We start from the raw sequence: 23032 nt of genomic DNA, 5'->3' as shown, positions 1-23032 counted from the left end.
TAACAGTCACCGTTTTTGTGACAGATATTTGACCTAATGTTGCAGGGGGAACATTTGTTATTAACCCCTTCATGACCCAGCCTATTTTGACCTTAAAGACCTTGCCGTTTTTTGCAATTCTGACCAGTGTCCCTTTATGAGGTAATAACTCAGGAACGCTTCAACGGATCCTAGCGGTTCTGAGATTGTTTTTTCGTGACATATTGGGCTTCATGTTAGTGGTAAATTTAGGTCAATAAATTCTGCGTTTATTTGTGATAAAAACGGAAATTTGGCGAAAATTTAGAAAATTTCGCAATTTTCACATTTTGAATTTTTATTCTGTTAAACCAGAGAGTTATGTGACACAAAATAGTTAATAAATAACATTTCCCACATGTATACTTTACATCAGCACAATTTTGGAAACAAAATTTTTTTTTGCTAGGAAGTTATAAGGGTTAAAATTTGACCAGCGAGTTCTCATTTTTACAACGAAATTTACAAAACCATTTTTTTTAGGGACCACCTCACATATGAAGTCAGTTTGAGGGGTCTATATGGCTGAAAATACCCAAAAGTGACACCATTCTAAAAACTGCACCCCTCAAGGTACTCAAAACCACATTCAAGAAGTTTATTAACCCTTCAGGTGCTTCACAGCAGCAGAAGCAACATGGAAGGAAAAAATGAACATTTAACTTTTTAGTCACAAAAATTATCTTTTAGCAACAATTTTTTTATTTTCCCAATGGTAAAAGGAGAAACTGAACCACGAAAGTTGTTGTGCAATTTGTCCTGAGTACGCCGATACCTCATATGTGGGGGTAAACCACTGTTTGGGCGCACGGCAGGGCTTGGAAGGGAAGGAGCGCCATTTGACTTTTTGAATCAAAAATTGGCTCCACTCTTTAGCGGACACCATGTCACGTTTGGAGAGCCCCCGTGTGCCTAAACATTGGCGCTCCCCCACAAGTGACCCCATTTTGGAAACTAGACCCCCCAAAGAACTTATTTAGATGCCTAGTGAGCACTTTAAACCCTCAGGTGCTTCACAAATTGATCTGTAAAAATGAAAAAGTACTTTTTTTTCACAAAAAAATTCTTTTCGCCTCAATTTTTTCATTTTCACATGGGCAGTAGGATAAAATGGATCATAAAATGTGTTGGGCAATTTCTCCCGAGTACGCCGATACCTCATATGTGGGGGTAAACCACTGTTTGGGCACACGGCAGGGCTCGGAAGGGAAGGCGCGCCATTTGACTTTTTGAATGGAAAATTAGCTCCAATCATTAGCGGACACCATGTCACATTTGGAGAGCCCCTGTGTGCCTAAACATTGGAGATCCCCCAGAAATGACCCCATTTTGGAAACTAGACCCCCAAAGGAACTAATCTAGATGTGTGGTGAGGACTTTGAACCCCCAAGTGCTTCACAGAAGTTTATAACGCAGAGCCATGAAAATAAAAAAGAAAAATTATTTTCTCAAAAGTGATCTTTTAGCCTGCAATTGTTTATTTTACAAAGGGTAACAGGAGAAATTTGACCCCAAAAGTTGTTGTCCAGTTTCTCCTGAGTACGCTGATACCCCATATGTGGGGGTAAACCACTGTTTGGGCACATGCCGGGGCTCGGAAGTGAAGTAGTAACATTTTGAAATGCAGACTTTGATGGAATGCTCTGTGGGCGTCACGTTGCGTTTGCAGAGCCCCTGATGTGGCTTAACAGTAGAAACCCCCCACAAGTGACCCCATTTTGGAAACTGGACCCCGAAAGGAACTTATCTAGATGTGTGGTGAGCACTTTGAACCCCCAAGTGCTTCATAGAAGTTTATAATGCAGAGCCGTGAAAATAATACGTTTTCTTTCCTCAAACATAATAATTTAGCCCAGAATTTTTTAATTTTCCCAAGGGTAACAGGAGAAATTTGACCCCAATATTTGTTGTCCAGTTTCTCCTGAGTACGGTGATACCCCATATGTGGGGGTAAACTACTGTTTGGGCACATGCCGGGGCTCAGAAGGGAAGTAGTGACTTTTGAAATGCAGACTTTGATGGAATGGTCTGCGGGCGTCACATTGCGTTTGCAGAGCCCCTGGTGTGCCTAAACAGTAGAAACCCCCCACAAGTGACCCCATTTTAGAAACTAGACCCCCCAAGGAACTTATCTAGATATGTGGTGAGCACTTTGAACCCCCAAGTGCTTCACAGACGTTTACAACGCAGAGCCGTGAAAATAAAAAATCATTTTTCTTTCCTCAAAAATGATGTTTTAGCAAGCATTTCTTTATTTTCACAAGGGTAACAGGAGAAATTGGACCCCAGTAATTGTTGCGCAGTTTGTCCTGAGTATGCTGGTACCCCATATGTGGGGGTAAACCACTGTTTGGGTGCACGTCGGGGCTCGGAAGTGAGGGAGCACCATTTGACTTTTTGAATACAAGATTGGCTGGAATTAATGGTGGCGCCATGTTGCGTTTGGTGACCCCCTGATGTGCCTAAACAGTGGAAACCCCTCAATTCTAACTCCAACACACCCCTAACCCTTATCCCAACTGTAGCCGTAACCCTAATCACAACCCTAACCCCAACACACCCGTAACCCCAACACACCCCTAACACTAACCACAACCCTAATTCCAACCCAACCCTAGCCCTAAGGCTATGTGCCAACGTTGCGGATTCGTATGAGATTTTTCAGCACCATTTTTGAAAAATCCGCGGGTAAAAGGCACTGCGTTTTACCTGCGGATTTAACGCGGATTTCCAGTGTTTTTTGTCCGGATTTCACCTGCGGATTCCTATTGAGGAACAGGTGTAAAACGCTGCGGAATCCGCACAAAGAATTGACATGCTGCGGAAAATACAACGCAGCGTTTCCGCGCGGTATTTTCCGCACCATGGGCACAGCGGATTTGGCTTTCCATATGTTTACATGGTACTGTAAACCTGATGGAACTCTGCTGCGGATCCACAGCGGCCAATCCGCACCGTGTGCACATAGCCTAATTCTAAAGGTATGTGCACACGCTGCGGAAAACGCTGCGGATCCGCAGCAGTTTCCCATGAGTTTACAGTTCAATGCAAACCTATGGGAAACAAAAATCGCTGTACACATGCTGCGGAAAAACTGCACGGAAACGCAGCGGTTTACATTCCGCAGCATGTCATTTCTTTCTGCGGATTCCGCAGCGGTTTTACAACTGCTCAAATAGAAAATCGCTGTTGTAAAACCGCATTGAAATGCGCAGAAAGAACATGGTAAATCCGCCATAAATCCGCAGCGGTTTAGCACTGCGGATTTATCAAATCCGCAGCGGAACAGAATACGTGTGCACATACCGAAACCCTACCCCTAACCCTAGTTCTTACCCCAACCTTAGTGGAAAAAAAAAATATATATATTTTTTTTTATTGTCCCTACCTATGGGGGTGACAAAGGGGGGGGGGGGGTCATTTACTTTTTTTTTTTTTTATTTTGATCACTGAGATATAACCTATCTCAGTGATCAAAATTCACTCTGGAACGAATCTGCCAGCCGGCAGATTCGGCGGGCGCACTGCACATGCGCCCGCCATTTTGGAAGATGGCGGCGCCCAGGAAAGAAGACGGACGGTCCCCGGGAGGCCAGGTAAGTATAAGGGGGGGAGATCAGGGCACGGGGGGGGCGTCGGAGCACGGGGGGGCTGGACCGGAACACGGGGGGGTGGATTGGAGCACGGAGTGGGGGATCGCTGTGCGGGCGGGTGGATCGGAGCACGCGGGGGGGGAGGGAATCGCTGTGCGGGGGGGGGATCGCTGTGCGGGGGGGGATCGGAGTGCGGGGGGGTTTGATTGGAGCACGGGGGGTGTGATTGGAGCACGGGGGGAGCGGGCAGGAGGACGGGGGAGCGGAGCACAGGACCGAGGGGAGCAGATCGGGGGGCTGGGGGGGCGATCGGAGGAGTGGAGTGGGTGCACATTAGTGTGTCCAGCCATGGCCGATGATATTGCAGCATCGGCCATGGCTGGATTGTAATATTTCACCATTTTTTTAGGTGAAATATTACAAATCTCTGATTGGCAGTTTCACTTTCAACAGCCAATCAGAGCGATCGTAGCCACGAGGGGGTGAAGCCACCCCCCCTGGGCTAAACTACCACTCCCCCTGTCCCTGCAGATCGGGTGAAATGGGAGTTAACCCTTTCACCCGATCTGCAGGGACGCGATCTTTCCATGACGCATATGCTGCGTCATGGGTCGAAATGGCACCGACTTTCATGACGCAGCGTATGCGTCAAAGGTCGGGAAGGGGTTAAAGGGAACCTGTCACCAGGTTTGGTCGATACCCGATGCGGCCACTGCCTTTCAGGGCTGATATACAGCATTCTATAATGCTACAGATATATTTGCCCCGATCCGACCTGAAAGATAAGTTTTATCCTACTCACCTGGGGGGATCCAGTCCGATGGGTGTCACACCTCCCATCTTCTTTTGATGCAACCCTCCTGCTTCTTCATCGCTCCCTGGCAACACGCTCCGGCACAGGCGTACTTATGTGCTGGCTTGTTGAGGGCAGAGTAAAGTACTGCAGTGCGCAGGCGCTGGGCCTCTCTGACCTTCCACTGCGCACTGCAGTCCTTTGCTCTGCCCTCAACAAGGCAGATAAGTGCGCAGGAGCGCGATGTCGGGGAGACATGAAGCAAGTAGGAGGGCGGAAATCATAAGAAGATGAGAGGTGCTGGACCTGCAACACCCATCGGACCGAAGACCTGGGGAGGGCGAGTGCCGACATGGCGCGGGAGGGAATTATATGTTTTATTTTATGGGAGCCAAACATTTTGATCAAGAAGGAGTTGTCCTGGTAGTGGACAACCCCTTTATGCTCAAAGGTATGTGCAGAAGGCATCTTTTCTGGGTCTGCCTGCAAAAACACCCAGGAAACACTCAGAATGAATATTTCTTTGTAAAAACAACTCGCTGTTCATATGTCAGGCTTTTGAGTGTCTTTTAACCCCTTAGTGAAAGGGCCACATTTTTTAAATCTGACCTGTGTCACTTTATGTGGTAATAACTCTGGAATGCTTCAACAAATCCCAGTGATTGAGATTTTTTTCGTGACACATTCTACTTTATGATAATAGTAAATTTAGGTTGATTATGTTTTCTGTTTATTTCTAAAAAACAAAAAAAAAAAACAGAAATTGAGAATTTTTTTTAAAAAAAATTAGCAATTTTCAAACTTTGAATGATTATCCATTCGATCCAAATAGTCATACAACACAAAACATTAATGTCATTTCCCTTAAGTCTGCTTTACATCAGCACCATTTGTAAAATGTTATTTTATTTTGTTAGCATTTTAGGCGGTTTAATAATGTAGAAACAGGAACACATGGGCTACTTGCACAGTGAACAAGTCTGTAAGAACATGTTCACACACCACCAAGAAACCTGAAGACACAAAAGAGAACAGTAAAACCAAAAACACTCAGTTTGAAAAAATGTTTGCAGTAATCCGCAAGTGCTAGTAAAAGATGTAAATAACAGGGTATTTGGTTGATACGTTTTTTGCAAAAAATGTATACTAAGCTGCTCTACCAATCTTCACGGTATACCCATATCAGAGCAGTCCTAACTAATGTATGCAATCCCTATCTGATGTATTTAAAAACCTGATCATCTGTATATTACCTGTGTGAACAGGGTTCAGAGAGGAAAAATCCATGTGTGCATACAGGGCAGAACAGCTTTTGTGCAGCTAGCCCAAGAGGAGTGGTGGAACTCCCCAGTCTTGTAGACACAAGAGAACAATCATGGAAACAGGAACACATGGGTAGCAGTCATTTGTCATTTTTTTTTTTTCAAGGAAATGTGCAAAATGTATTTTTTTAGTGACCTATTCAGGTTTGAAGTGCCTTTAGGGGTCCTATATATTGGAAAAAACCCAAAAGTGATAACATTTTAAAAACAGCACCCCCTGACATACTGAAAACTGCTGTCAGGTAGTTTATTAACCCTTCAGGTGCTTTTCAGGAATTAATGCAAAGTGACATGATGGGAATGAAAAAAAATTATTTTTACCACCTAAATGCCCCTAACTACTGAACAGGTTACAACAAGCGGCAGACTCTCATTTGGTCGTGAATTACCATCAGGACTACACAATCGTGATCTGACGGCACCAATTGGGATAAAGAGGAAACTTTATGGTCTAGCTTAGTGATCAAAATAAAAAAAAATAGTAAATGAAATCCCCCTTTGTCACGGAATTAGGCTGGGTTCACATTAGCATATGTGGGCGCAGCGTAAGCCTGCGTATAGATCTGCATGCGTCTTGCGTACATATATTTAACATTGTGTACGCAGGGACATGCGTTGGCATCAGTTCGCATGCGGATGCGTCATTTCATGGTGTGCTGCGAACGAACATGTTGCATTTTTTTGTTGCGTCAAATATGCACAGGCATACGGATGAGTGCGTCAAAACACATTACTGTCTATGGGAACTCATCGGTTCTCAAGGACATGGGTTGGCATGCGCTTGCGCAGGATACTCTGTGCACACATACGCTAATGTGTGTGTGTATAATTGTATATATGTGAATGTACAATTTTCATAGTTATGAAAATAGAGAAAAATCTTTAAATGAGGTGTGTCCAAACTTTTGGTGCATATATATATATATATATATATATATATATATATATATATATATATATATATATATGAACCAAAAGTTTGGACACGCCTCATTTAAAGATTTTTCTCTATTTTCATAACTATGAAAATTGTACATTCACACTGAAGGCATCAAAACTATGAATTAACACGTGGAATTATATACTTAACAAAAAAGTGTGAAACAACTGAAAATGTCTTATATTCTAGGTTCTTCAAAGTAGTCACCTTTGGCTTTGATGATTGCTTTGCACACTCTTGATGAGCTTCAAGAGGTAGTCACCGGGAATGGTCTTCCAATAATCTTGAAGGAGTTCCCACAGATGCTTAGCACTTGTTGGCACTTTTGCCTTCACTCTGCGGTCCAGCTCACCCCAAACCATCTCGATTGGGTTCAGGTCTGGTGACTGTGAAGGCCAGGTCATCTGGCGTAGCACCCCATCACTCTCCTTCTTGGTCAAATAGCCCTTATACACAGCCTGGAGGTGTGTTTGGGGTCATTGTCCTGTTGAAAAATAAATGATGGTTCAACAAAACGCAAACCAGGTGGAATAGCATGCCGCTGCAAGATGCTGTGGTAGCCATGCTGGTTCAGTACGCCTTCAATTTTGAATAAATCCCAAACAGTGTAACCAGCAAAGCCCCCACCCCCACCATCACACCTCCTCCTCCATGCCACAAAGACACGGTGGTTGGAACCAAAGATCTCAAATTTGGACTCATCAGACCAAAGCACAGATTTCCACTGGTCTAATGTCCATTCCTTGTGTTCTTTAGCCCAAACAAGTCTCTTCTGCTTGTTGCCTGTCCTTAGCAGTGGTTTCCTAGCAGCTATTCTACCATGAAGGCCTGCTGCACACAAAGTCTCCTCTTAACAGTTGTTGTAGATGTGTCTGCTGCTAGAACTGGCATTGACCTGGTCTCTAATCTGAGCTGCTGTTAACCTGCGATTTCTGAGGTTGGTGACTTGGATAAACTTATCCTCAGAAGCAGAGGTGACTCTTGGTCTTCCTTTCCTGGGGCAGTCCTCATGTGAGCCAGTTTCTTTGTAGCGCTTGATGGTTTTTGCCACTGCACTTGAGGACACTTCCCAATTTTTCGGACTGACTGACCTTCATTTCTTAAAGTAATGATGGCCACTCGTTTTTCTTTACTTAGCTGCTTTTTTTTTTGCCATAATACAAATTCTAACAGTCTATTCAGTAGGACTATCGGCTGTGCATACACCAGACTTCTGCTCAACACAAGTGATGGTCCCAACCCCATTTATAAGGCAAGAAATCCCACTTATTAAACCTGACAGGGCACACCTGTGAAGTGAAAACCATTCCCGGTGACTACCTCTTGAAGCTCATCAAGAGAATGCCGAGAGTGTACAAAGCAGTCATCAAAGCAAAAGGTGACTACTTTGAAGAACCTAGAATATGAGATAATTTCAGTTGTTTCACACTTTTTTGTTAAGTATATAATTCCACATGTGTTAATTCATAGTTTTGATGCCTTCAGTGTGAATTTACAATTTTCATAGTCGTGAAAATACAGAAAAATCTTTAAATGAGGTGTGTCCAAACTTTTGGTCTGTACTGTATATATGTGTGTGTATCATGAAGTACAATATGTCGCAAAAAAAAATCTCAGAATCACTGGGATCTGTTGAAGCGTTCGAGTTATTGCCACATAAAGTGACACTGGTCAGAATTGTAAAAATTGGCCTTGTCATTAAGGTGAAAATTGGCTCTGTCACGAAGGGGTTAAACAATCCCCTTTTGCATCACTAAAATAAAACAGTATAAATACACATATTTGGTATCGCTGCGTTCGTAAAAGTCTGAACAGCATAATGAAATAAAAATCAAAACTCCAGAATTACGTTTTTGTGACTGCTGCAACAGTGCAATAAAATGCAATAAGAGGCGATCAAAAGATTGTATCTGCACTGAAATGGTGTCATTAAAAATGTCAGCTCGGCGCACAAAAAATAAGCCATCACCCAACCCCAGATCACGAAAAATGGAGACTCTACGGGTATCAGAAAATTGCACTATTTTTTTTTAAAGCAAAGTTTGGATTTTTTTTCACCACTTCGGGTTATGTGATTGGGTCCATCTCTATGATGCTCCGGTGGATGGGAGTTCAATGGGTGTCCGCATGCGACAATTAAAGCCGGCCTACCATCTGAGTCTTGCACATTTTACAATTGATTGGTCGCTTTTCCACATAAATAGATGCCCATCAGACACTTTCAACAGTCCCCTTGGAAGAAGGCTTATACTGCCGAAACGTGCGTAGGGACAGGTTGGCGCCACAGCATACTCACGGTATTTACTTTATCCCCACACAATTCTTGGTGTTTTTTCACTTGCATTTTGCTACACTTGTTTTCATCTTTTTTGTTTTTTCTAAATCGCATGTATTTATCAATCTTATATTTTTGCAATAACTTGTGTGGGATCTGTTTACTTGTATTATATATCCTTTATCCTGTGGCGCCTTCTTATGGCCAACTTTGGTATTTTACTTATTGCTTTTTATTAATTTACTTTTTGTCACTAATAAAATTATACCTTTTTATTATGAGTTTTTAGTACTTGTGTTCATTATACACCTTTTAATTTATATGCTTTTAGTGTTGTGGTGAAGAACCATTTGTTGTCCTTTATTATCCACGGTGGTAGTTGATGTTTTTCATTCACATGAAGCTTTATTTTAATCTTAGATAAAGCAAAACCTAGTCATTTTGATGTCTATGAACTCGTAATGACCTGGAGAATCATAATGGCAGGTCAGTTTTAGCATTTAATGAACCTAGCAAGAAAGCCAATGGACTAACACATGTACAATTTGGGGACTAGTGACTAAGCTTTGTTATGAGCTGGAGGAGGAACTTCACTACATTATGACCTTCAGGAATATTGATTGGTCGCTTTTCTACGCTACCAGATTTTGCACACTAGACGCGCCCTGGGCTCTCACCGTTACCTGCTGACGCATTACTAAAGTTTGTATTCCTCCTGATGAGGGAGAGCAGAGTGCTAAAGGTGACAATTCATCCTAATTTACAAATGTGTTTCGTAGCATTCCTATTATGTGAATTACAAGACTTGCTGCAACTCCACAATTCACATGTTGAATCTGACTATAAAATCCATGTTTAATTTTGGGAGTATTTTTTTGATAGTTTTATGCATTAAAGGGAACCTGTCACCTGAATTTGGCAGGACCAGTTTTCGGTCATATGGGCGGAGTTTTCGGGTGTTTGATTCACCCTTTCCTTACCCGCTGGCTGCATGCTGGCCGCAATATTGGATTGGATTGAAGTTCATTCTCTGTCCTCCGTAGTACATGCCTGCACAAGGCAATCTTACCTTGCGCAGGCGTGTACTATGGAGGACATAGAATGAACTTCAATCCAATATTGCGGCCAGCATGCAGCCAGCGGGTAAGGAAAGGGTGAATCAAACACCCGAAAACTCCGCCCATATGACCGAAAACCGGTCCTGCCAAATTCAGGTGACAGGTTCCCTTTAAGCACATTTTCTTCAATAATTACCTTTTTAGGTGTATAATGTTTCTGATTGGTGTCTATTTTTGTATCATTATGTCACTTTTTTCTATTGAAGATTGGGTGCATTTAGAAGCCCATCAAGATGGAGAACAACACCTCTTTTACATCCCCAAGTAAGTGAAGGCTAGCATTGATTGTAAATAGATTTAATTTGGGAAAAATATGTATCGGAGTATTACAAAAGAATTGTCTCTGTTTGTTTCCTACAGAAAGATCCAGTAAGAGAAATACTTCGAAGAGTCGAATTCTGGAGAAAAATCACAAAACCTCCCGATCATTTCGGAAACGTCAGATTGGCAGACCTAAGTTGTCGCCTAAAGGTAAAGCCATTCTGTATGCTAAGCCAGGCATTGTGGTATATTTTATATTGGTTAATTATAACTGAGGGCAGATAAACATTAAAATATGAGATGATGTACCATATTTTTTCGCACCAGATCATAAGATGCACCTAGGTTTTAGAGGAGGAAATTAGAAAAGAATTAAGCAGCAAATGTGGTCAATTCTGTACTCACTATCCCCCGTCCTGGTGCGCCGGGCCCCCTCATCCCCGTCCAGGTGTCTGGTGCGCCGGGCCCCGTCCAGGTGTCTGGTGCGCCGGGCCCCGTCCAGGTGTCTGGTGCGCCGGGCCCCGTCCAGGTGTCTGGTGCGCCGGGCCCCGTCCAGGTGTCTGGTGCGCCGGGCCCCGTCCAGGTGTCTGGTGCGCCGGGCCCCGTCCAGGTGTCTGGTGCGCCGGGCCCCGTCCAGGTGTCTGGTGCGCCGGGCCCCGTCCAGGTGTCTGGTGCGCCGGGCCCCGTCCAGGTGTCTGGTGCGCCGGGCCCCGTCCAGGTGTCTGGTGCGCCGGGCCCCGTCCAGGTGTCTGGTGCGCCGGGCCCCGTCCAGGTGTCTGGTGCGCCGGGCCCCGTCCAGGTGTCTGGTGCGCCGGGCCCCGTCCAGGTGTCTGGTGCGCCGGGCCCCGTCCAGGTGTCTGGTGCGCCGGGCCCCGTCCAGGTGTCTGGTGCGCCGGGCCCCGTCCAGGTGTCTGGTGCGCCGGGCCCCGTCCAGGTGTCTGGTGCGCCGGGCCCCGTCCAGGTGTCTGGTGCGCCGGGCCCCGTCCAGGTGTCTGGTGCGCCGGGCCCCGTCCAGGTGTCTGGTGCGCCGGGCCCCGTCCAGGTGTCTGGTGCGCCGGGCCCCGTCCAGGTGTCTGGTGCGCCGGGCCCCGTCCAGGTGTCTGGTGCGCCGGGCCCCGTCCAGGTGTCTGGTGCGCCGGGCCCCGTCCAGGTGTCTGGTGCGCCGGGCCCCGTCCAGGTGTCTGGTGCGCCGGGCCCCGTCCAGGTGTCTGGTGCGCCGGGCCCCGTCCAGGTGTCTGGTGCGCCGGGCCCCGTCCAGGTGTCTGGTGCGCCGGGCCCCGTCCAGGTGTCTGGTGCGCCGGGCCCCGTCCAGGTGTCTGGTGCGCCGGGCCCCGTCCAGGTGTCTGGTGCGCCGGGCCCCGTCCAGGTGTCTGGTGCGCCGGGCCCCGTCCAGGTGTCTGGTGCGCCGGGCCCCGTCCAGGTGTCTGGTGCGCCGGGCCCCGTCCAGGTGTCTGGTGCGCCGGGCCCCGTCCAGGTGTCTCGTGCGCCGGGCCCCGTCCAGGTGTCTCGTGCGCCGGGCCCCCTCAGTCCCGTCCTGGTGTCTGGTGCGTCGGGCTCCGTCCAGGTATCTGATGCGCCGGGCCCCCTCAGCACCGTCCAGGTGTCTGGTGTCCCGGGGCCCCCTCAGCACCGTCCAGGTGTCTGGTGTCCCGGGGCCCCCTCATCAGAAAAACGTTTAAAAAAACAAACAAACCCATAAACCATTATACTTACCTTCCTGCGCTCCCTTGCAGCATCCTGTTCTGATTCCAGCTGCTGATTTATGCTTGTAAGCAGCTCATGGCAAGTGACATCATGCGCTGCTTAGAAGCCGAGGACAGCTGCCGGAATACTCACTGCTCTCCACGGCAGGACTATGTGCGTGGAAAGCAGCGAATATTCATTTCACTTTAATAGAGAGCACAGTGTTAGCCGCAGCCGCCGGCTTCATGCAAATGCCAGGCGTTCACGTGTGCCACTACTAAAGGTAATGAATATTTTCTGCATTCCACGCCTATGGGAGTGGAGCACAGTGAATATTCATTGCCTTAAGTAGCGAGCACTCACAAACGCTCAGAAGCTGTAGGAAGCCAATGGCTGCAGCTAACTCTGTGCTCGCTTTTAAAGAGAAATTAATATTCACTGCTTAGAATAGAGTGAATATTCATTTCTCTTTAGCAGCGTGCACAGGAGTTGGCCGCCAGCTCCTGCTTCCTGTGACCCTCTGCTCCGCCGCTGCTGCTCCCCCACCACAGCCAGAGTAGGGACATCTGAACTATAAGACATCCCCCATTTTCCTCCACATTTTTGGAGGAAACAAGTGAATGTTATAATAGTCAGAAAAATATGATATATGATAAATGTAGGGGATATGGAAACTCCATTTATATCATGTTATAACTTTTTGGTGCCAAAGTCTATTCTTAGATTATTTAATGTGATTTTAATTTGTTTCTCTGAGCTTTTTTTTAAATCTGAAAATGTATGTATTTCCAGATGAAACCAGAAAGAAAAGCACTCCAGAAAGATTTCCTAGTTCTCCTTTTTTCCAACAAGATCACAGCATTCCACAAGACAACCAGGTACATGGATTTCAGATACCTGTTACCAATTCGACATTGTCTAGATTGTGAATAGAACAAATATTATATATAAATCACAAGAGCAAAAGAATTGGAGCACGCACCCGATCCTTGATGGTGTATATCTTTAATCCACAATTAGGATTTTTTGCGCTTCTATGGGTCCATGAGTGGTAGTCCATCAGGCTCTTTCACCCTCACTTTAATATGATTTGATGTCATCCTAATTGTGGATTTAAAGATATAAATCATCAAGGATTGGGTGAGTTCTCCAATTCTTTTGTTGTTGTGATTTATTAACAATTTTCTATGTGACCACCACCCTGAAGAGATCCTGAGAGGTTTAAAGAGGTGCAAATGAGGAGTTGGTCCTAACAAGCATGTGTAAGCTGGAATAATTGGTGCCTAATCTGCTTATATGAACATAGAACAAATATTATGACTTGTAGCTGGATATGTTAAAGAAAAATGGTGTGCTTGTATATGAAGACAACTCATGTACTTGGGTGGCATCTGAAAACCACTGGTCTCTTACGTCATCGCCATAGACAGTTGTAATGACTACTTATTTTTACAATGACACACACATTTCGCAAAAAAACGAAATCTTGCTCACTGGTATCCATAGGGGTCCATCAATATCTGATCTCTTCCCTTAAGGGCGTTGCGTCCTCAAACATGTTTTCAAATAAGTGGTATAAAATCTGAAAAATAATTTAAAGTTTTGATATTTTCATCTGTACTGCTAGCTCTCTTTACCACTGCAGGAAATCTTCAAATGTCTATCGCTCTTCTGCAAGAGGATAAAGGAGAATGAAGTTTAAGACTCATCTGCGTTTAAAACGGGCGAGTGCACGCCGATAAAAAATCGGATTGCACCCTGACAAGTGTTAGTCAATGATTCTGTGTTCATTTTTTTTTCTCAGCTTGGATTTAATAAGCTGTCATATGCCTTTAAAGGCTCCTTCTCACTTGCGAGAAATACGTGCGAGTCTCGCAGGTTAAAACCAAGCTCTGGCACCGGCACTCCAGAGCGTGCAGCTCCATGTATTGCTATGCGGCCGCACGCTCCGCTCTGGAGTGCCGGCGCCAGAGGAGGGTTTTAACCTGCGAGACTCGGACGTATTTCTCGCAAGGGAGAAGGAGCCCTAACAGTCGTGTTTGGAGCTGTGCTATGTGTTGACATGAGAGCCGAGGGTCTGCTGAAGATGCCCGTGCCATTACAATCCTCTTGTGAACACAGCAGGCTCGTGGCCAGCATTCATAGGAGATCATGATTTCTGCTATACGCCTGTGCACTGCTATGTATAGCACAGGTGATGGGGCGATCGCAGCTTCAAGTCTCCTAAGGAGATTATTAAATACTAGATGGTGGCCCGATTCTAACCCATCGGGTATTCTAGAATATGCATGTCCACGTAGTATATTGCCCGTCCACGTAGTATATTGCTCATCCACGTAGTATATTGCCCAGCCACGTAGTATATTGCCCAGTGACGTAGTATATTACAGGTTAAAAAAATAAACATACTCACCTAACGATCCGAGGGCCCCTTGTAGTTGAACATACTCACCATTCTGGTTGCTGCTCCTCAGCGTCCCGTCTCTCCGCCTCCTGGGATCCAATGGCGCTGTGCAGATGGGCGCGCGGCTGCCGCTATCTTGCGTTCCCAGGATGCTTTGCGAAATTACCCATATGACTTAGCGGTCTCGCGAGATCGCTAGGTCTTCTGGGTAATTTCGCAAAGCATCACTGGGAAAGGAAGATGGCGGCAGGCGCGAGCACCTCAGCGGACAACGGAGGGAGAGTATAGCAGGTTTTTTGTTTTTTTACTATTTTTAACATTACTTTTTTTTACTATTGATGCCGCATAGGCAGCATCAATAGTAAAAGGTTGGGGACACACAGGGTTAATAGCGGCGGTAATGGAATGTGTTACCCGCGGCATAACGCGGTCCGTTACCGCCGGCATTAACCCTGTGTTAGCGGTGACCGGAGGGGAGTATGGAGCGGGCACTGGGGACACTGACTGCGGGGAGTAAGCAGCGGAGCGCTGGGGACACTGACTGCGGGGCGTAAGCAGCGGAGCGCCGGGGACACTGACTGCGGGGAGCGGAGCGCCGGGGACACTGACTGCGGGGAGCGGAGCGCCGGGGACACTGACTGCGGGGAGTAAGCAGCGGAGCGCCGGGGACACTGACTGCGGGGAGCGGAGCGCCGGGGACACTGACTGCGGGGAGCGGAGCGTGGGGACACTGACTGCGGGGAGTAAGGAGCGGAGCGCCGGGGACACTGACTGCGGGGAGCGGAGCGCCGGGGACACTGACTGCGGGGAGTAAGCAGCGGAGCGCCGGGGACACTGACTGCGGGGAGTAAGCAGCGGAGCGCCGGGGGCACTGACTTCGGGGAGCGGAGCGCCGGGGGCACTGACTGCGGGGAGCGGAGCGCCGGGGACACTGACTGCGGGGAGCGGAGCGCCGGGGACACTGACTGCGGGGAGCGGAGCGCCGGGGACACTGACTGCGGGGAGCAAGCAGCGCCGGGGACACTGACTGCGGGGAGTAAGCAGCGGAGCGCCGGGGACACTGACTGCGGGGAGTAAGCAGCGGAGCGCCGGGGACACTGACTGCGGGGAGCGGAGCGCCGGGGACACTGACTGCGGGGAGTAAGCAGCAGAGCGCCGGGGACACTGACTGCGGGGAGCGGAGCGCCGGGGACACTGACTGCGGGGAGTATGGAGCGGCCATTTTATTCCGGACTGTGCCCGTCGCTGATTGGTCGTGGCTGTTTTGCAGCGACCAATCAGCGACTTGGATTTCCATGATAGACAGAGGCCACGACCAATGAATATCCGTGACAGACAGACAGATAGAAGGACAGACGGAAGTGACCCTTAGACAATTATATAGTAGAAAGTGAAGAAATAAAAAATATGGAACAACACACAAATTCAAACCACCACCTATTGAAAATACATTTTAAATAAGAACTACACACATTTGTCATCACTGCATTTGGAAATGTCCAATCTATCAAAATATAAAATAAAACCAATCCGATTGGCAAACGGCATAACAAGAAACAAATCAAAATGCCTGAATTTTTTTTTTTTTTTTTTTGTCACTGAAACGGTGCAATTAGATATGATCAAAACATCGTATCTATCCCAAAATGGTATCAGTACAAACGTCCGCTCAGGGAGAAAAAAAAAGCCCTCACCGAGCCCCAAATCCCGAAAAATGGAAATGTTATGGGTCTCATAAAATTTGTACAAATTTCGGGGGGGGGGGAAAAATCAAAACTGAAATAAAAAATAAACTATACATATTTGTTATCCGCGTACTCCTACTGACCTGGGAAATCATATTGCCAATTCAGTTTTACCACAGTGAAATAATGGTAAAATAATAAAGAATTGTGATAGTGCACTTTTTCCCAGTTTCCAGTTTATTGAATATTAAAATGAATAGTGTCATTCAATGCTGCATAAATAAAATAAAAAAATAACCTATACATACAGTATGTTTGATATCTATGAACTCGTAATGACCTGGCGAATCATAATGGCCTGTCAGATTTAGCTTTTGGTGAACATGGTAAAAACAAAAATAAAATTGTGGAATTGCACTTTTTTTGCAATTTCACCGCACTTTGAATTTTTTTTTTCTGTTTTCCAGTACACTATATGGTAAAACCAATGGTGGTGTTAAAAAGTACAACTTGTCCTGCTAAAAAGCCCTCACATGGCAATATTGACGGAAAAATAAAAAAACATTGTGGCTCTGGGAAGAAGGGGAGCAAAATACAGAAATGTGAAAACAGAAAAAGGCTCGGGGGTGATAGGGTTAAACTGCCCTGCATCAGCTTCAGAAGTGTCCCTCATTGCAATACTTTTCTAGTGTAATTTACCTTACTCGAGTGGCTTAATCATCGTGAAGTTGTCGGATGTTTGGTCACAACCTCAACTTTTAGGTTGCGTAAATATTTAGCCTCACTTCAGTGTGTTTTACGACAGAATTCTATCAAAAATATCTTTATGGGATCGGACCTGAAGTTTATACCCTTTAGAATAAAGTCTTCGTGCTTTAGGCTTGGGAATTCCTACGTCCCAAAAATTCCCAGTGGCTGTGATTCTATTATGATGAGGAATATTGAAGGATAGCAGTGTGACATCTAGAAATACAGTTTCCCCATCATTATTAACCTCATGGACATGATTGTGTAAGGGTGGGCAGGGAGTTATACAAAATATCAGCTCTATTGTATTACCTAATATTTGACTTCTGCCCTAGCCCAATGTACAGCAAAAGCCCCAAAATGTCATCTCTTCTGCTACTTGCTAGTGGTTGTAACCATGTGCACCTAAGGTCCTGCAATGCCTGCACATAAGGAAATAGACATAGCGAATCAGAAAAGCTATACTACATTTCTAATTGGAGGTATTTCTTATTAATAATATTATCAATAATATTATTAATAATAATAATTTATTATTCCTACTACATATTGGGACAGGATCTTGGAGATGGGAATACCACTTGAATTTTTATTTTTCTCATCTGGCCTTGCTCCCTCTGGTGAACAGTGTCCTCTTCCTCTTCCACAGCCTGGCAGTGACGACATGTGTGGCAGCAATGGAGATGCTAACGTTAATTGCTGGCCTCTGACTAGCTGCTGGCTGGTACTGGAATTGTAATGCAAAGACCCAGTCTTTACGCCAAAACGCATTTCAATTGAATGTGTGTCCGAGAAAGGACATTGAGTTGAAAAGGAATGGACCAGGCCGCAATAGTCTCAGGAGCCTGAGGGCCACACAGTGGAGCCTCGGGTGCCACATTTGACCCTTGGGCCACGTGTTTGAGACCCCTGATGTATGAGGAGTTCGTACTGGTAATGCCTAAAGTGGGGGAATCCCTTTATATTGCCAGATTCGTAAAGCTGAGTGTCACATGTCACATATTGCTAGAGATTGCTTGCTGTGAATAGTTGGTCACTCAGGGTTTTTTTTGTTGTTTTTTTTTCTTCTTTGTAGAGTGAACATTTCAATGATTTTGAAATTGTTGTTAAGGAAGAGGTAAAAGACGAGAAGGAAGTGTTACTTGTTACCATTGAAGAAGAAGAGGTTCCAGTAAATATCAACCGAGGTAAAGGCCACGAAGTGCAGGAAGTAGTCACGTTATGTATATTTAGTGCCTACAAAAGTTTTCAACTCTTCATTGTAACCTACTAGTACAGTGTCATTCCATTGTGTGGAAAGTGGCAGAAGCCAAAAGTACTTTGTATGCAAGCGTTCACTCACAGCTGCGTATAAAAAAAATATTGATCCAGTGTTCATCCCGAAAAGTTGGACGAGTGAGACATGCGTATGTCTTGCAAGTGTTTTTTTTTTTCCTCTCGCCTTGCATCCATATGCAATGCATTTTTAACATAAGCTTTTACATAGTATAATGCTCTATGTAACTTAAATCTAATTTACAAAACTAATAAAGCAATCTTGTATAAAGATATAGACCAATGATAGAAAGATACTCAATGTATAATATATAAATTGATAAAGATATTTTGCACATATATAATTTCACAAGCTCCCTACATATTAACTTCCACCTTTTAGTTCGGAGTTTATTGTTGAGGGTGTTAACCTTGTTTAGCCTAATGAAAAAATAAATGACATTGGGTCCCCCCTATTTTAAGAAACCAGCAAAGGTAAAACTGACAACTGTGAGCTGAAATTATCAGGCTGGGAAGGTCTCTGGTTATTGGACTGTTCCCAGCCTAAAAATACCAGCCCACAGCCAACCCAGAAGTGGTGCAGCACATTAGATGTGCCATTTCTGGTGCTTTGCCTTTGCCAATGCACTAGGGCAATCGGGGTAATGGTTTTTGGGATTGATGTTCATTGTGAATTGTCCAAAATCACAGCTGAAAAGTGATGTTAGTAATGGAGATGTGTCTATCAGTCACCCCCATTACTTATGCAGTAATAAAAAGTAAAAAACAGGCGCAAAAATACTTAAAAAAATGCTCCTCAACACTTAGGGTACCGTCTCACAGTGGCACTTTGGTCGCTACGACGGCACAATCCGTGACGCTCCAGCGTCGCACCATTATCGCTCCAGCGTCGTAGACTCCGGTCACACTTTGCAATGCACGGTGCTGGAGCGATAATTTCATGACGTATTTGCGATGTAGAATCAGCAGAGGAGGTGGAGAATATCGTGCACACCTTTGTTACACCATGCGATCATGCCGCCACAGCGGGACACTTGACGACGAAAGAAAGTTTTAAACGATCTGCTACGACGTACGATTCTCAGCGGGGTCCCTGATCGCAGTAGCGTGTCAGACACAGCGAGATCGTAAGTATATCGCTGGAACGTCACGGATCGTGCCGTCGTAGCGACCAAAGTGCAACTGTGAGACGGTACCCTTACTCCAGTTCACCAATTTATTTTAAAACAAAAAAAAACAACCATTCAGGTCCGACGTTTTCCAGGGAACCTGTTGTAGTCCACAAATGGAAACTTGAAAAATCTAAAAAGAGAGAAAATAAAACAAGACACTGTCCCTTGTTCACCAATTTATTATAAAATAAGAGTTCCATACAGGTCCAATGCAATGTAGTCCAGCGCTTGCCACGACGTTCCCCGATCGCTTCGAGGCTCCATAGGCTTTAACAGCAGCCACTCCTAGCTCACGCTGCACTCTGCGAGACCGTGCGGCTCTGAAGAGCGGTGACGTCAGTAACGATAACGCTCATCAGTCACCGGGTCTCACAGAGGGCAGCATTGACTCTGTGACTCTGAGCGTTATCGTTACTGATGTTACTGCTCTTCAGTGCCAATGTGACCGCAATGTGAGCCGGGAGTGGCTGCTGCTAAAGTCTATAGAGCCTCCTAACAAGGCTTTTAACGATGGAATCGGGGAACATCGTGCAAACAGCTGGACTACGTTGGACATGCATGGAATCCTTATTCTTATTTTATAATAAATTGTTGAACAGGGGTCAAAGTCTTTTTATTTCTCTTTTTCAGGTTTCCATATGTGGACAAAGTATGATTCCCTGTTTGCCAATGTACCAGGGTGATCGAGAAGAGCGAAGGCAAAGCGCTGGTATTGGTGCATCTAATGTTATGCGATACTTCTGAGTTGGCTGCATGCTGGCATTTTTAGGCTGGAAAGATCCCTGGTAATTGGGCCCTTTCCAGCCTGATGATATCAGCCCATAGTTGTCTGCTTTACTTTGCTGGTTTAACCCCTTCCCGACCTTTGACGCATCGCATGCATCATGAAAACCTGTGCCAATCCGACCTGTGACGCAGCATATGCGTCATGGTCGGATTGCGCTCCTGCAGGCCGGGTGAAAGGGTTAACTGTAATTTCACCCGGCATGCAGGGACAGGGGGAGTTGTACTTTAGCCCAGGGGGGTGGCTTCGATCGCTCTGATTGGCTGTTGAAAGTGACGTTTCACTTTCAATCAGAGCGATGGTAATATTTCACCAATGAAAATTGGTGAAATATTACAATCCAGCCATGGCCGAGGCTGCAATAGCATCAGCCATGGCTGGAGATCGCGATCTGACCCCCCACGATCTCCTCCCCTCCGGTCCTCCGTCCTGTCATCTAGCGTCTTCCCCTGTCCGGTCACCCCCCCCCCCCTTCATACTTACCGACCTGTGTCCCTCCCGGTGTCCATCTGTGTGTTCGATGGTCGCCGCCATCTTCCAAAATGGCAGGCGCAAGCGCAGTGCGCCCGCCGAATCGGCCGGCAGATTCGTTACAGGTACATTTTGATTGCTGTGATAGGTTCTATCACAGCGATCAAAATAAAAATAAAAATAACCCCCCCCTTTATCACCCCATAGATAGGGACAATAATAAAATAAAGACATTTTTTTTTTCTTTGCCCCACTAGGGTTAGGGTTAGGGTTGGTTCACACTGCGTCTAAGCAGTCCGTTAGACGGACTACGTTACACCGCGGCATAAACACGGTGTAACGTAGTCTGTTACGGCCGCCATTGATAGCAATGTCGGACGCATCACTAGCGCATGCCCACAATGGGCGTGCGCTAGGGATGTGCCGTCATTGAGTGACGGACCCTGAGACGCGGGCTGCAGCGTTTCCGGGTCTGTCACTGCTATCGCAGATAGAGCATCTGCTAGCTCTATCTGCGCTAGCGCAATGCAAGTGTCGCCACTTACACTAGCAGCAGCCCGTTAGCGTATGTGCTGAACGGGCTGCTGCTAGCGCAGTGTGAACCTGGCCTTAGGGTTAGGGTTACGGCTAGAATTAGGGTTAGAACTAGGGTTAGGGTTAGAATTAGGCTATGTGCACACGGTGCGGATTTGGCTGCAGATCTGCAGCGGATTTGGCTGCGGATCCACAGCGGATTGGCCGCTGTGGATTCGTATCAGTTTTCTATCAGGTTTACAGTACCATCTAAACCTATGGAAAACCAAATCCACTGTGCCCATGGTGTGGAAAATACCGTGCGGAAACGCTGTGTTGTATTTTCCGCAGCATGGCAATTCTTTGTGCGGATTCCGCAGTGTTTTACACCTGTTCCTCAATAGGAATTCGCAGGTGAAATCCGCACAAAAAACACTGGAAATCCGCGGTAAATCCGCAGGTAAAATGCAGTGCCTTTTTACCTGCGGATTTTTCAAAAATGGTGCGGAAAAATCTCTCACGAATCAGCAACGTGGGCACATAGCCTTAGGGTTAGGGTTGGAATTAGGGTTAAGATTAGGCTGTGGTTAGGGTTAGGGGTGTGTTGGGATTAGGGTTAGGATTAGGGTTGGGATTAGGGTTAGGGGTGTGTTGGGGTTAGGGGTGTGTTGGGGTTAGGGTTGGAGTTAGAATTGAGGGTTTTCCACTGTTACGGCACATCAGGGGTCTCCAAACGCAGCATGGCGCCACCATTGATTCCAGTCAATCTTGCATTCAAAAAGTCAAATGGTGCTCCCTCCCTTCCGAGCCCCGACGTGCGCCCAAATAGTGGTTTACCCCCACATATGGGGTACCAGCATACTCAGGACAAACTGGGCACCAATTATTGTGGTCCAATTTCTCCTGTTACCCTTGTGAAAATAAAAAATTGCTTGCTAAAACATAATTTTTGAGGAATGAAAAAAATTTTTTTATTTTCACGGCTCTGCGTTGTAAACTTCTGTGAAGCACTTGGGGGTTCAAAGTGCTCACCACATATCTAGATAAGTTCCTTGGGGGGTCTAGTTTCCAAAGAGGGGTCACTTGTGGGGGGTTTCTACTGTTTAGGCACATCAGGGGCTCTGCAAACGCAACGTGACGCCCGCAGACTATTCCATCAAAGTCTGCATTTCAAAAGTCACTACTTCCCTTCCGAGCCCCGACGTGTGCCCAAACAGTGGTCCCCCCCACATATGGGGTATCGGTGTACTCAGGACAAACAACCTTTCGGGTTCAATTTCTCCTGTTACTCTTGTGAAAATAAAAAATTGTGGGCTAAAAAATAATTTTTGAGGAAAGAAAAATGATTTTTTATTTTCACGGCTCTGCGTTACAAACTTCTGTGAAGCACTTGAGGGTTTAAAGTGGTCACCGCACATCTAGATTAGTTCCTTGGGAGGTCTAGTTTCCAAAATGGGGTCATATGTGGGGAAGCTCCAATGTTTAGGCACACAGGGGCTCTCCAAACGCGACATGGTGTCAGCTAACGATTGGAGCTAATTTTTCATTTCTAAAAGTCAAATGGCGCTCCTTCCATTCCGAGCCCTGCCGTGTGCCCAGACAGTGGTTTACCCCCACATGTGAGGTATCCGTGTACTCAGGAGAAATTGCCCAATACATTTTAGGATCCATTTTATCCTGTTGCCCATGTGGAAATTAACAAATTGATGCTAAAAGAAATTTTTTGTGAAAAAAAAAAAGTACTTTTTCATTTTTACGGATCAATTTGTGAAGCACCTGGGGGTTCAAAGTGCTCACTATGCATCTAGATAAGTTCCTTGGGGGGTCTAGTTTCCAAAATGGGGTCACATGGGGTGGAGCTCCAATGTTTAGGCACACAGGGGCTCTCCAAACGCAACATGGTGTCCGCTAAGGATTGGAGCTAATTTTTCATTCAAAAAGTCAAATGGGGCTCCTTCCCTTCCGAGCCCTGTCGTGC

General features: G+C 45.9%; 1 protein-coding gene across 3 annotated transcripts in view; it reads left to right on the top strand.

Annotated features, from left to right (window-relative positions):
• Window positions 1-23032, top strand: part of LOC138667079 (uncharacterized) — a 45794-nt gene that overhangs the window by 1172 nt on the left and 21590 nt on the right. Inside the window, exons 1-6 of one of the 3 annotated variants that reach the window (XM_069755357.1) lie at window positions 8183-9427; window positions 9586-9683; window positions 10266-10323; window positions 10420-10530; window positions 12796-12881; window positions 17915-18026. In XM_069755357.1, coding sequence (XP_069611458.1) covers window positions 10293-10323; window positions 10420-10530; window positions 12796-12881; window positions 17915-18026 — 340 coding nt within the window. In that variant the 5' untranslated portion in view covers window positions 8183-9427; window positions 9586-9683; window positions 10266-10292. Of the gene's footprint in view, window positions 1-8182; window positions 9428-9585; window positions 9684-10265; window positions 10324-10419; window positions 10531-12795; window positions 12882-17914; window positions 18027-23032 lie in introns of those variants that run through there. The other 2 variants (XM_069755358.1, XM_069755356.1) reach the window with 2 other exon arrangements.

Source organism: Ranitomeya imitator, chromosome 2 (genome assembly GCF_032444005.1).
Source record: "Ranitomeya imitator isolate aRanImi1 chromosome 2, aRanImi1.pri, whole genome shotgun sequence".
In the NCBI taxonomy this organism is placed as follows: Eukaryota; Metazoa; Chordata; class Amphibia; order Anura; family Dendrobatidae; genus Ranitomeya; species Ranitomeya imitator.
The sequence above is the reverse complement of the archived record's forward strand: the minus strand, read 5'-3'. Positions and strand labels throughout refer to the sequence as shown.